This window comes from Lissotriton vulgaris, chromosome 11, assembly GCF_964263255.1.
Source record: "Lissotriton vulgaris chromosome 11, aLisVul1.2, whole genome shotgun sequence".
NCBI classification, from domain to species: Eukaryota; Metazoa; Chordata; class Amphibia; order Caudata; family Salamandridae; genus Lissotriton; species Lissotriton vulgaris.
The window spans coordinates 150,594,838-150,610,346 of NC_141699.1; the positions used below are offsets into that span (position 1 = coordinate 150,594,838).

The 15,509-nt window shown below is 44.5% G+C and overlaps 1 protein-coding gene across 1 annotated transcript in view; it reads right to left on the reverse strand.

Moving 5' to 3' along the window:
- Positions 1-15,509, reverse strand: part of CFAP251 (cilia and flagella associated protein 251) — a 663,510-nt gene that overhangs the window by 465,409 nt on the left and 182,592 nt on the right. Inside the window, exon 8 of the mRNA XM_086942981.1 lies at positions 10,713-10,790. Coding sequence (XP_086799107.1) covers positions 10,713-10,790 — 78 coding nt within the window. The remainder of the gene's footprint in view (positions 1-10,712; positions 10,791-15,509) is intronic.

Below are 15,509 nucleotides of genomic sequence, written 5' to 3' on the forward strand. Positions count from 1 at the left end.
AACGCTAGCAGGCCTTCAAAGATGGTTCACGACGATGAGCCGCGGCAGCGCCAGCAGCCCTTCAAAGATGGTTCACGAAGATGAGCCGCGGCAGCGCCAGCAGGCCTTCAAGATGGTTCACGACGAAGAGCCGCAGCAGTGCCAGCAGGCTTTCAAGATGGTTCACGACGATGAGCCGCGGCAGCGCCAGCAGACTTTCAAGATGGTTCACGACGATGAGCCGTGGCAGCGCCAGCAGGCCTTCAAGATGGTTCACGACGATGAGCCGCGGCAGCGCCAGAAGGCTTTCAAGATGGTTCACGAAGAGGAGCCGCGGCAGCGCCAGCAGGCATCCAAGGATGAGTTTGTCTCTGTGTCTCTCGACTCCAGGATACAACTGACTTACTGCTCTGAAGCTGCCCTAGTTATAGGTCTGGTGCCCTTTGATGTCCGGACCCTCGCACTTGGAGGTCGGGGGGTCCGGGATGAGGGAGTTCAGACACCCAGCAGGGGGGTGGAGCCAGCGCCCAGGGGGACCGGGGGCGATCGAAACCAGGCGGATGGGGGACCATCGAAACTCTTTCTCCCATTGACTCGCCAAGTGGTCTCTTTATCCCCTGGGTGGATGGTGGTGCCTCGATGTCGGGGCTCGGCTGGGCCTGAGGCTGAGGTCGACCCGAGGCCACGAGGCCTTGTCGTGGAGGGTCCAAGATGGCGGCTGGGCCGGGGACGGTGGTTCGGGAAAGGGCCCGGGGCAGCTGAGAAGGTTGCGAATACGAATCTGAGTTCCGTCGGGGAAGAGCTGGGGGTGACCCGGGGGCTGCAGGTGCGGCTCTTGTCCGGGGAACAAGGATAGCGGTAGTCCGGGACCCGCCATGCAGGAGGGGTCGGACCACGCCACGAGGCCGGTCCAACAAAGGAGAGTCCAAATTTCATCTGCGATCAAGAACCAGATTTAGGACTACATCTACGCCAACATCAATATCTTTCTCAGCTGAACAGACATAAAAAACATTAAAAAATAGCACTGTCCCTCCAACTATAGGAGAAGGAAGAGAGGAAGGTAGAAGTCTTATCCTCTTCCTCAGAGGCCGTTTCAACGCTGCTATCGAGATACCCTCAGAATAGCTTTCTGATGCCTGGTGCTTCTGTTGATCACAAAGGAGCTTTTAAAAAGGTAAAGTTACAAACTGTTGCTGTCCCTACAGCTGATATTCCTTTGTCAGCTCCCAAGGAGTAATTTACATCCATGAAGCTTCGGAAACCTTATAGATTTAGGTGTCAGAGCTGTCCTTTCTAGATTTAACTTGCACAGACTTCAAACAGCGGAACTATCGAACGCTAAAATGATATCTCAGGTTTCGGCTACAAAACCCACCCCTCAGGTTATACATGCTACAGGCTATAGTGTCAGAGTGAAGGACTATCAGGTTACACATATCTTACATACTCAGCCAACAATCCTCTAGGTTACAGAGACCTGACAGAATCAGAGATTATCCTTTGGTAAAATAATTTTACACCTCAGATAGGAGAAATAAGGCGGATTACATAACACAGGTTACAAAAAACACACATGTAGAAAGAACTATCCACAAGGTTGTATATTTCTTACAGATTCAGGCTTTGGACAGCTAGGCTACCCCTAAATTTAGACACTGTGTCGTCATACTTATAACAGAGCTGGTAGTCAGGTTGCAAACATCGCGCGCACACAGACAACTACCACTGAGGTTACAAAGACATTAGATACATACACCTAAGATGATACAGCTATCTTTCAGGTTTGTAAAAGCTCGAGGGCCTGATTTAGATCTTGGCGGAGGAGAATACTCCGTCACTAACGTGACTGATATCCAGTCCGCCGTATTACTATCTCATTATATACTTCGGAGATCGTAATACGACGGATGGGATATCCATCACATTTGTGACGGAGTATTCCATCCGCCGAGATCTACATAAGGCCCCAAGTCTCAGACCGCAAAACTATCTTCCAGGTTACATATTCCTACAAGATTTAGCATCCGACAGGATCGCTATCACTTAGTGACACAGAACCTACAAGTTCTGGTTTGTGAATGCAGAGCTATCCATCAAGTTAGCGAAAGCCTCCAGGCCCAGGTATCTAACAGCAAAGCTCTCTGAGAGGCTAGACAGGTGTTACAAGCTAGGACCTCTGATTGCAGACATATTCCTCCAGGTTCTCCTCCGGGTACAGAGAACTTCCAGACTCAGGTCTGTGGACAACAAAGGTATTCCTCTGAGTGATCTTACAAGTTCCAAATACAGTTAGAAGACTATCCATGAGGTTACATCGCTCTTACAGACTCCGCTTTCAAACAGCAAAGCTTTCCTTTGGAAATAAACCTATCTTAAAGTATCAGGTGTCTGACAGCATAGTACTTCTCGGGTTACATAAGTCTTACAACTATCCCTCTAGTTAGACGGCTATAACAGGCCCACAGCTATGACAACATAGCTATCTTCATGGATACTGACCGCCAAACTTTGGAACTCTCTCCCCACTTACATTAAAACTAGCCCCACCCTCATGACCTTCAGGAGACAGTTAAAAACCTGGCTTTTCACTCAGTAAACTGCCCTTTCCGTGTAACTATTTCTGTCTGACTACTTTTGATCTATAGCGCCAAGACACCTATGGGTATTTGCGCGCTTTAAAAGTCGCATAAATAAATAAATAAATAAATAAATAAAAGAATATTTTGATTCCTCGGATGTGCATCTTTTAAGTGTCTGTGGAATACCATTGTGGCTAGCAGGTTTATAAAGGTAATAAAATGTCCCACAAAGAAACTAAATCCCTTCAAATATGCCACATGGAATAACGTAAAAGAAAAGAGATTTTCATTCAATCAGTTTCAAGTAGCTTTTATTAGGGGCTCGTATACCAGGCCTAAAGGCACTGTCTTTTCATAAAGGAACACTCATGCAAATTATTATATATTAACTTGACTCATATATAGGCTAGGATTGGAAATTTTCCTCGCACACAATGAGCAGGCCTAGTTCAGGGTGCAACCATTCATTCACCTAGGCAAAGAACTGGCACCAGACATGGTCACTTTAACCAGAGGGCAGTAAAAAGCTGAGAATCCAATACCATGGGCCAATGCCCGACTTGCCTGTGCTTCGAGAGATGCCTCACAAGGCTGCCATCCCTTGAGCCGCCTGACCTGGCACAGCTAATCAGCCGTTTTCCATGGGCGAAGTGTGAGTCTTGGGAGCTAGAAGCAATGTGCATGCTCTGGACCACGTTAAACCCCAGCATAGAGTCTAAACATTGCCTGTTTTATGAGTTCTAGATGAACATTCCTCCAGATCGAGGCCTGGGATGAGAACAAAATGGCAGCCCTGTCCTCTTGCCGCTGAGGCTTGGCCCAAAGGCCTTCATAGCACAGGTGTAGAGAATGAGCGGTGCAGAAAACAACAAAGCAGAAGCTTGGTGAAGACCAGGCAGTGACAGGAAGGAGCTTGCTTTCCCTTATTCAACAGGCTCAGCTAAGAGGTGTGCTGGCTAACTAATCATGAGTCTCTACTATTGCTTAAAGTATGCCCATCGTCTTAGACGGTGGAAAGCTCCTAAGCCAGTTTCTCTTTGACCAAACGATTCAACAATAAATTTAGAAAGCAAAGCGTCTTCACCAACTCCCTGCCTGCCTGTGAGGTAGTGTCACTGATGAGCAAGGCCTGGGAATCACGTTCATGGAGCAGTACGGGCATGGTCTCTTCCAGGATCTGGAGTCTGGGATAGTACCTCAGAGGGCCTCTCATGCATAAAGAGCTTAACTAAGGGAATTAACCCGTTTAGAGCGTCGAACGTTCAGCGCCCAGTGCTGAATGATCGAATAACGGGTGGGGCCGCATCGGCCAACGGACGTGCGCAGCACTACCAAGGTAGTGCACGCGATGACCGTTGGCCGACGGCAGCGCTTAAGGGGTTAAGAGTCATAGTTTGTTTGTAACCCTCCATAAAAAGTATCACTCATTTGAAAACAGGCTGAAATCCATAATGACATAAATCATTAACAGTGGGAAGAGAATTCAGAAGATGCTGAAAATAGCAGCAGAGAATAAGTGAAAACATCAGATTTCAAATAGTGAATAGGAAATTCTCTTTCACCTTTGGACAAGGGTTAAGAGGCTGCAGACTTTTGGGCAACAGCAAGTATGTAGGGTATAGTCTGCCCCTCCTCCACTTAAAGAAGGGGCATCACTAAAAATCTTTATTGAGATAGTTCTCTACCACAACTCCGTGAAGAATACAATGAAGAGCCAATTACATATAAGCAGGGCTACTGGAATAATGTGATTGTGTGGCGGTGGTGAATTTCGCATATATATAGGTTTGCTGCATTTGCCACACAATCCATCATATGATGCATAATCTGCAGATTTTAGCCCTAAAAAATGTTTCTAGCTCAAACGGTTCAAAAGTTACTAAAAATGCAGTGGCATGTGTTGCAGTGCAAGGGAAGGTCTTTTGCAAAGGTTGGCTGGTCACAATTCCGTTGCTTATTGCTATATTTGGGTATTAAACTGGTACTAATGAGTTATTCCCAATGCCCAGACAGTGTTAAAAAGTATAAAAAGTACAAAATAATTAAGTAATACTACAAACAAAATGTGCTGCATTATGCTGCATAATTCGCCTTTTAAAGCCACATAATTTCCTCAACCCTTCCTCATAATTTGTCCCTCTCCTGCCAAATAGTTCCAGTGGCCCGGCATATAAGGAAGCTGTAAGACTCCCTGTTAGAGGTTCTAACTTGAGTGCAGCATGATTTTGCATAGGTTTAAGAACACTAAGTGATGATATCCTGAGAGCAAGCTTTGGGGTCTCATTACAAAGTCTCCGCAAAATAAGCCCTCGACTTAGCAATACTGGGAGCAAAGAGGGGGAACGGGAACGGAATAAGAGCCCAATTACAACTAGGACCCTGGGCATCCCCTAAACAGTAATTCATGAGTTAGTAATTTCAGGCCTGCTTCACTTGGTTATTCCTCATTTTCCCTCGAAATTTCTTCCAGGGACTCCTACCAGATGGAGTTTTAGGGGTAAAGTACTCCCAATCCATGAGTTACTGTGGATCTTGTAATCTCAGTTCAGCCAATAACTCTTGATGCCGTCTGAATCTGGAAAACCAGAGACCCCATAATGAGACCTCTAATCTGTGTCTTTTAAAGAAGTCCTGAACTAAATCCGGATGAGATGGTGAAAAGGAGAGACATGAAATTAATCATAACCGTATTTATGTATCTTTGTGTGTAGGTGTTAATGATGTACTCAATACAATGTCTGGTCTACTGCAGGGCTTCCATTTTTCCATATTTGATCAAGAAAAAGTTTTTGGGGATTTGCAAAGAAGGGAAACCCTTTGGGAGGTAAAATGTGAGGGCCATATTTTACCTCTCTTGAGAGATTATTCTAAAATCGTGCCTGTTCTCTAGGACGTGACCTGTTACGATTGGAAAATTAGCAACTACATTTTTTTTTGTAGCAGGTGCAAGGTATTACCAATGAAATGTCCGATTTTTATATTTTAGAATTCAGACACGATGTTTTAAACCCTCTTTACATCGCCCACAATTAAATTGAGATTTTAGAATTTCTGATTTGTCAAAATACGTAAAATAAAAAGTGGTCTTTTAATTAATCCAGTGTTGCAGAGACACTGCTTGTGAATTTGAATAAGAATATACTTACTAAAAAAAAAGTACAAACAATAGTGCGTACCCTTTACTATTACCAGTTGTGCATAATAAGGAAAATACCATGGACTGCAGATGGGGCCAACTAGTACGAAATGGTCACAGGTTGCAGTATTACCTCTATTTCCATAAATCAGGTTTAAGTATCAAGAAAGAACCTAAACATATTGTATGGGACTAAGCAGCCATCTAGTGGGTCATTTTGCGGACATACCAGTATGGTCACATGTCTCCAAGTAAACAGATGATGTGGCCTCCTATTAAAATGGGATGATTAATGACAGACAATCATTCAAGAAGAAAACAGCCCAACACTAGCAGTCATTTGGACGGTACCGTCTAGACCCATCAACTATGGCTTAACATAACATGTTGCACATTAAGCTCTTGACTGCGGCATACATCATGTTAAACTTGATAGCTGAAGGTGTTTTATGCCACACAGCATATGAGGCTTGACAAATTGTTGGGATGGAAAATGCCCCTGCATGGTATGTGGGCAGGTGCGCCTGCCCTGAATGCCCAATTGCATATGAAAATGGTGTCCTGTCTTTTTATTTTGGCCCTGGAGTCATGCTCATATAGCGTGTGTGCAGAGGCATAGGCCCGACCCTAACAGTGCGACGTCCAGGACCTATGTTGTGACCTGTAGGGGTGCATCATGTGTGCCGTCTAAGGCAAACAGTGGACTACTTCTCTGTTGAGGGTTTATCATGTGAAGTGGTGGTTACAGTGTATTGTTTTTAATTATGTGTGGTGTGACCAGATCTTTTTATCTGTGTCAGTGAGAGAGTGGCTTCCAGTCCCCTCTTGTGTAAAGCTTTTCTTTTACATGAGTCCCAGGACCTTGTGCTGATATCCTGTGTGCATGTCGAGTGCTTGTGTAGATAATACACTTCCACTCCATCTCGCAGAGTATGTGAAGAGCTGCAGTCCCCACTGCTGGCATCTGCGGGCAGTCTCTAAGAGGTGAGAGGACATCACCTGAAACCACCCCTTTCTGCTTGCAGAGCTGCGGATATGCCTGAAGAAACTAAAGGTCTGACTGCCTTCAGAGACAGGGAAGGACTGTGTCTAGCTCTGCAGGAAAAGAGACTGTCCAGGAAGAAGAGGCCTGGCATGTTTCCGGTGTCTGGGGTACCCAGAGGAAGCTGGCAAACTTAAGAGAGTAATCCAAACGTGACCGGTACTAAGAAGGGATCCCTTGGTCTATCTGTGCAGTATCTGAGAAGCTGCAACTACGCCTGTACCAGAGGGTGTAAACCTGAGTCAACCCAGGAGCTTGCCGTAGGATAAGTGACTAGTACTACCAACTTAAATACCAAAAGGGCCTGGTGGCTGCACCTGGCTCGAGAGCTGAAACGAACCGAGCTGGAGGACGCAACTATTACCAGCTGAGGCACAGCTTCACGGCCAACTCCTAAGGGCTGCCACTACTGAGGACAGGAGTCTGGTGGCTTTGCAGTAGTCTTTCTGAGCCAGTCCTGTCGAGACTGTCCTGGACAGAGGCGCCGCTGTGGTGAACAGCCCCAAAGGAGTCCACCTTGTATGGGTGAGAACACCCCACCCCCCCAGTTATGCTGCACTGCCAGGCCAGTTGCCGATGAGAGATGAGACAGACCAAGATGAGTGGGTGAAGCCACTGAGCTCGCTTCAGGTGTGGTGCCAAAGTCACCCTAAAGCTTTGAATTGAGTTACCTACCGTATTCATGAAAACTGCAAGTCATCTGCACCTGAGCCTAATCCTTGCCTATACCCTTGCCTAGTGGGATGGGAATAGCAGAGGCCCAACCTCATTGAGAGGGAAGACTATTAGCAGGGTAGAGAGGAAAGTGTAGCGCCAAGGGATGTGTAGCGCCTCACGATTTCCAGTGCAACTTGCAACAAATATGTATGGTGGCTCCGCTGAATTGTGAAGCATTTTGTTTGCTGCGAGATTCAAAGTATATTCTTTTTCCCCCACAAGATAAGCATTAGACTAGGCATTATCTTAAGGTGTCTGTGAACTGCTGAGTGCTGAGTTCTTGCCCCGACACTCCCTAACAAGCCTGTGACTGCTCGCCCACGCAGCCCTGACGGTCAAGGGTGGAAAGGGTTGTCCTTGGCTCACTTTACATAGCAAAGGTAGGATGGGCCCCGGGACACCACACAATTTAACTCAACCACTACGTATGGGGTCCAGGGACCCCTTTGTGCCCTGTGGCCCCCACAATCGCGTTTCACACAAACATTGCTTATGATTCAGGAAACACAAAATTAGCTGTGTAACGATGGTTCAGCACAAGAAAACACACCTGGATGGTCATTTCAAACTACAAAACTCTCACTGCAGGCCCATATCTAACAATTACATTTCTAGCTTACAGAAAACGAAAATTAATGGGGCTCCATCTGGGAAATTTTCCATCAACCATGGACCAACCAATTTGGCTGCATGACGGACCCAAAATCTGTAGACTATATGGGAGCAGCAAGGAGGACTTTATTCATCTAGTTTGTATCTGCCCGAATTTAGCCCAAGCACGAGCAGTCTTCCCAAAAAAGGCAATGAACGAACGAGGCATAAGAACGTGTAGATCGGCGATCATGTCAACTTTGAACCCAACAGATACCCGTTTGAACTGTTTATTATTAAAGTTCCTTGTGGCTCACGCCCAAGCGTTAAACCACAACCAGGCACCCTGCCCACATAAGGACAACATAACTGCGGTAGTGCAGTGAGAGGGCTCTTTTGAACTAAATAACGTATAAATATCAGAACTCTTGGAATTGTAAATTATATGGATTGCTTAATTGTTTTCAAACAACAAATGCTTGCACTAGACTCAGAATGTGTTAGAATGAATTAATAGAGAATTTTCCATACAAAAGGAAATTTTAAATGAGTAGTTGATTTTATAAAATGTATTGTTATGGTTTTAATTAACTGAAACAATAAAACTTTTTCAACTGATGGTTAAATACCCTCGATTCTACAACAGCTCTAAAGTCCATATACAAGCTGTATGAGCTCTAAGAGTGCAAAATAATCCTCAAACATTATTATCTAGCTGCGCGCTTACATTGGGTAGCTAGACGGCTGTCTTCCTGACACCTGATGGACACAGCTTCTTTATACCCTCCAATAGCACGTCACACCCTGCTTAGTGCATTCCATCCATGCGCAAAATCTAGGGTCCTGGGGTCACTATTGCCAGATGTAGCATATAAATACTTCCGCATATGTCTATTTGTCCCTAAAGGCACTATACCTTATGTCCCGGCCATCCCTCTACTGGGGACGCCGTGGGGTAGCACATGCACCACAGCAGCTAAACTGCAAAGCTGGGCCGCGGCAGGTATTCAAGACACTGGGGATCTTTTTCTTGATGGCTCTCTCATTCCGTACTCTTTGCTTATATCTGATGAAAATATGCAGCCTGGACAATTCCTATTATACCATGCACTCCTAGCCTCTCTGTCTTCTAAGTGGGTTAATCGGTCTTCGGAACCGCCCATGCACCACACAATATAATACCTACACGTGATAGGGGAGGGGGTACGCCTGACTTGCTGGTTCGCGTCATCATTGTGACAGCACACGCCAATCAATCTGACCCCACTGAGAAGGCGTTGGGAGGACGATCTGGGGCATGCTTTCACAGACAGGGAGTGGGAGTCTACTCTGGAGGGATCGACACACACACCTCGTAATCAACGATTCAAACAGGTACAATATTTCATACTACACCAGGCATACCTCGCCCCAGCCCAGATTCATTAGTATTTACAGCTAACAGACAGGGCCTGCCCCAGATGTCCAGTATCTGTAAAGCGCGAACAATTACCCGATGGTGTCAAGGCGCTGGGGGCCCTCGGGAAGATTAAGCGAGCTATTGCCCAGAGTCACATGCTGCTGGGCTGATCTGCCGCCGGCACTAGGGATCGAACTGTGAGACCCCGGGTTCCGCCGTCAGTTGCCCTGGCCGCTGCGCCACACCTCTTCCACAATGCAACCTACCAGATGCTGACGTACTACATATGTTATGGCATTACCCTGCTCTAGACGATTACTGGTCTAACATAGCTGATACATTGGCCACCAGCAATGGACACGACAATCCGTTCCATTGGGAGACGTACATATTACACCTCTTTAGTAGGAGCAAGAAGAACAGAGTTTCATCCTGATTCTTAGATTTGGGCCTGGTATCTGATAAACATTTGATCACCAAAAGATGGAAATTCCCGAGATCTCCCCACACAATAGCTTGGCAACGATCACTGCTGAACTGGGCTCGGGCAGAAGGGGTGGCCTTACGTAGAGAGGATCTGCTGGGACTGCGCAAGATTCCCTTGGCTAGTAATTCGGATGTCATAGTAGCAGAACTACAGCACCCAGTGGCAGTCGCGGAAGAAGAACATGCAGAGTTGGGATGTCAGGTTCTCCAACACTCTGGCTCTACTGGTGCACAAGTAGAATCCCGGGAGGGCTATAGCCCTACAGACATAGGCTAGACAACGCCATCAAGGAGTCCATGGGTGGCTATTGCAGACAGGGTTCTCACTGGACACTAGATCAGGCAACAGGGCTCAGGCAATATCCCTACCCCTGATTATTTTGCTTTGTTCTCATTTTGTTGTAACCTACTCCCACAGTTTCTACGAGTGCTCAGCCGAGCTCAGCTAATAGTTACGCTAGATACCGCAATTTCTCATTGGAATTAATTTTACTTCTGTAATGATACTCGATAAGTAATAATCTAAGCCGCCAAAGTTACAGGTTACTACTGTATCACCTTACTTTGTATCTCAAGCTGTGATAGCATAATCCTATTACGATGCATGATGTCACTACACTAATGTTCATGTTCGTAATGTTTATGCACAAAATGTCAATAAGAAAGATTTAAACAAAAAAATAATCCGATACAACTGTAGAAAGTACTGAACCTGAGATTAGAGAGAGTTTGTGCAGTTGTGTTAGACTGTAGAAAACAATATGCTCATTTTATACTTACCCATGCATAAAATATCACTTGTGATGCACTGTTGCTGATCAGCTGTGTATGATCCAGTGGATTAAATATTATGTAGCTCTAAAAAGAAATGCCAATTGTAAATATCATGCAACTAAAATATAATGCAGTTCTGTAGCATCAATTTAAAAAGTGTTTCCAAAAACACCAAAATTTGAATTGTTCATTTTTACCCACATTGGACACTGTATTTTACTTTACTGGTGTTTATTTAATTGATTAGCATCTGAAACAGGCATGAAGGTATACATCAAAAACAGTACTTGGGTCTTTTTCTGTGCTTGGTATGTAAAACAAAGGTGAGAGGGTTGATACAGAGACAGCTATAGACAAAGATTGATCATATATTGGTCCTCTTTGTAATCATGATATCCTTCATCCAAGTGTCACCCTTACAAGGCGAAGCGGATGGGGCAGAGTTGCAACTGATTTGGAGGAGGTGATTTTAAGGGCTCTCTTGAAGGCATCTAAGATGGCAGAAGATCATAATTCACCAAAAACATCCGAATATTAATACCGATGCCCCTCGCTATCCCTTTAGTTCCACCAGAACCCAAAACTGAATTCTGGAAGTATTGTGAAATTAATAATTTGTTGCCTTCCTAGAAAACAGCATCAAAAATGTCCCCAAATTAGACCCTGGAAGAGTACATCCCTAGCCTGGCTTAAAGAACATGGAGAACATGCTGTCATTTGAGATGTAAGTTAAGAAAGCACAAGAGTTCACGCTGCATATAATAGTACACACTTACGACTGTCCTACATTCACCTTCCCACAATCCCACTTTCTGTGCATAAAAGACCCATGCATATAATTCTCTCCTAGAATGTGATGGACCACAGATTCCCATCTGTGACCAATCTAATGATGGACCTATGCATTCCTAAACAGGTTGGCCTAATAATTATGTAATTGTATATCATTGCCTCCATATTTCCCCTGCACATCTGCACGTTTGCACCTTTCACTAAGATTACCCTGAGTAGCATATTCCTCTGTCTTGTGTTGTTTATATGTAGAAGCTATGTTTTATTCATTACACTGTGCTTCAAAGGCCAAAATAGCCAGAGTGAGCTGAATTTTACTGAGCATTTGTCTTTGAGATCTGTGTTTTAAATTGTTACCATGGCGCGTGGCTTAAAACACTTAAGTTCAAAATCTGTACTTAGCATAGTGTGCTGCCCAATTGGTATTTTTATGCGTCTGTCCATTCATCCAGATATACAAGTAACATTACATCTACAACAAGCTAGGGCTACTGGCTTGGTCAATGGTTGTAAATTGTGGAAAATAAATAAACAACAAATATGACTCCGTTGCATATAATATTGAAAATGCTTCCCTTCTTGTGGACAAGGTTGTGGCGTAAGGCTAGTACTGCCGACTGTCGAGTTGAGAAAGCAGGCCAGAACCTTCCATCAACTCAATATCCTGTGATTCAAAACATGAATATGTCCTTGTTGAATTTAACTGGTGCTTATGTTTGCTTGGTACTATTGCAGTGTTTAGCTTTTTTACCCTCCACCCTGAAGGTAAAAACGGAGAGGACGATAGGGACCCGTTTCGGCACCAGCTTTTAAGAACTGCCAGTGTGGAGCACCGGCAAGACCCTGCCCACTTAAAGCCCTCACCTGCTACTACATAAAATGTACTATCAACATGGAGCACGCGCAGAGTTTCAGGTGGAAATGCTTAGATTGTATTTTATTGTAATTGCATTTATATAGCACTTACTACCCCTGACGAGGCATCGAAGCGCTCTTTCGGCGAGTAGCCCGCTACCCCGGGACCCATAGAGAATTAGTGTTGAATTAGTATAGTGAAACATGCAAGTACATTTTAAGTGGTGGATAGGTTAGTCAATTATTTGGATTTGGAATTATAGCAGAAGGATAGAGGAGGAAAAAAAGTTTGTATTTATATAGCACTTGTTACCCCCGATGGGGTGTTGAAGCACGCTACTCCGGAAGCCCATAAAGGATTAGAGGTGAATATGAAAGTAATTTCAGTGGTGGATATTAGTAAGTTATTTGGAGTGAGAAGGATAGCAGAGGGATAAAAGGGGAAGAAAGGTTTGCATTCATATAGCACTTGTTACCCCTGATGGGTGTTGAAGCACTTTTCTGGCGAGTAGCACGCTACTCTGGAACCCATAAAGGATTAGTGTTGAAAATTAGTATAGTGAAATATGAAGCAATTTGAGTAGTGGATATGTTATTCAGTTATTTGGGTAGAGAAGGGTTGGTGGCGGGATAGAGGAGGGAAAGAGGTTTGTATTTATATAGCGCTGCCTACCCCTGATGGGGTTTTGAAGCGCAAGTAGCACGCCACTCTCAAACCCATAAGGATTAGTGTTGAATTAGTATGGTGAAACATGAAAGTAATTTTAGTGGTGGATATGTTAGTCAGTTATTTGGATTGAGAAGGGTTGGGGAGGGGTAGAAAAGGGAAAGGGTTTGCATTTATATAACGCTTGTAACCCTGATGGGGTGTTGAGACACTTTATTGGCGAGTAGCACGCTACTCTGGAAACCATATAGGATTAGGGGTGAATTAGTATAGTTGAATATGGAATTTGAGAAGGGAACATGTTAGTCTGTTATTTTGATTGAAAAGGATAGTGGGGGGATAAAAGAGTAAAGGATTATTATTTTTTCAGTCTTAGCAGTAGGAGGAAGCTTTTGGATGAGTTAACCCCTTCAGTGCTGATGACGAGCCCAGGCTCGTCATGCAGCACGGTGCTCGTGTGCTCATGACGAGCCTGGGCTCGTCATGAGCCGTGGAACGCTCACACGCGGGGCTAATTCCCCCGCTGTGCCGAGCGTTCCATTGCGCGGGCGGGTTCATGACGAGCCAAGGCTTGTCATGAGCACACGAGCACCGTGCTACATGACGAGCCTGGGCTCGTCATCAGCACAGCGGCGCCGTGCGCGGCCCCCCTTCCCCCCGCACCGCAGGGAAATTAGCCCCACAGCGAAGGGGTTAAAGGGAGTTTTGGAGGGGAGGAGTCAGATGGAAGAGTTTAGAAAGTAATGTTTTAGGGGACCTGTTTAGTAAAAGAGGTGTCAGATGATGCAAGGAGGAGTAGGAGAGAGTCTAGAAAGGGTTATTTTGGGGATCATAGTAGTGGTATGGGGTTAGGGATAAATGACAGAGTGGATGTAGAGGATATATTGATAGATGTATATGATGAGAGATAGGGTAGTGCATTGGAAAGAGTAGTATAAATAAGTTTGAGATGAGTCAGAAGGTTGAGCTAGAAGATATATTGAGAGAAGTATAGTCTGAGAAATAGGGTAGTGCATTGGAAATGCTAAATTAGAAGAAAGTGATAAACATATAGATCCATAAGTACATTGAAAGTATAAAGATACATAAAAGAGGTAAGTATATGTAGATTAAAGATATTGATAGAGGCACAGGATGAGAAATAGGGCAGTGCATTGGATATGCTTTTTCAGGCAGGAGAAAAGTAACAGACACACAGATCCAAGTACATGGAAGGTTCATAGATGCACAATGAAAGTAAGTACATGTAGACCAAAGATGCTTTTTATTTATTTATTTATTTATTTATTTATTATTGTTATTTTTCCTCAACAACATAATTATTCTACATGTTTACACAAAGCAATACACAAAGATAGGTACATATCTATAGTGAAAACAAATGCTTATATACAGAGGGATATGCTGTAAATTTCTGTTTGCGTATGGTGCTTATGTGGGGAAGAGCCAATTCTTGAGTAGTTTTCTAAAGATAAGGTGGTTGTCGGTGGATCTTATGTTGGGGGTAAAGAGTTCCATAGTTTGGCTGCGGTAAAAGAGAAGGATGTGACACCCATGGTTTTTTGCTTGTTTCTTGGGATTTTGAGGCGAGATGCTCCTTTAGAGCGGAGGTTCCTCTGTTGAATGTGTTTGATTTTATTCCTGATGAAGAGCGGTCCCATTCCATGTATTGCTTTGTGGGTGATACACAGCTGCTTGAACGTGGATCTTCTGGCAACCAGTAACCAATGTAGGGCTTTCAAGGCAGGGGAGATGTGGTCTTGCGGTTTGATATGCAAGAGTAGTCTGGCAGCCGAGTTCTGAAACTGTTGCAGTTTTTTTATGGTCATTAAAGGGGATCCGTGGTAGAGGCTATTGGCATAATCGAGTTTGGACAGAACAAGGGAGATGGTAGCTTGGACCTTGTTTTTTAAGCATTCAATTTGAGATGGCTCCATGTCATCCACTGATCCACGGCTCTGAGACAGCTCAAAATTGGTAATTTTCCAAAGTCTTTGGGGCATTCCAGTTGAAGGAGTATTTACGTGTCATCTGCATAGTTATAGAACATGAGGTGAAATGTATTGATCAGTACTGGTAATGACTTCATGTAGATGTTGAAAAGCATGGGCGAGATGATTGAACCTTGAGGGACCCCTGCTTTTGTGGAGTGCTGTTTGGATGAGAAAGGGGGGTACGGGTGACATTAGTTCTGTTTCGAAGGTAGGACGCGAACCAGTCTAGAGCAGTAGTTCCCTTTATGCCGGCTTCATAGTCTTTGTTTCAGAGTGTCATGGTCAACCGTGTCAAAGGCAGCTGAGAGGTCCAAGCGGAGTAGCGCAGCAATCCTGTTGCAGTTAACTTTATTCTTCAGGTTGTGTTTCAACCCGAATGTTGGCGATGGGACTATCGATTTTCAACTTGATCAAGCCTGATCTCTTCAATAGGTAATGGTCAGACATGGTTGTGAATACACAGTGCAGCAGAGAAGCAACCTTCTGAACTAAGTA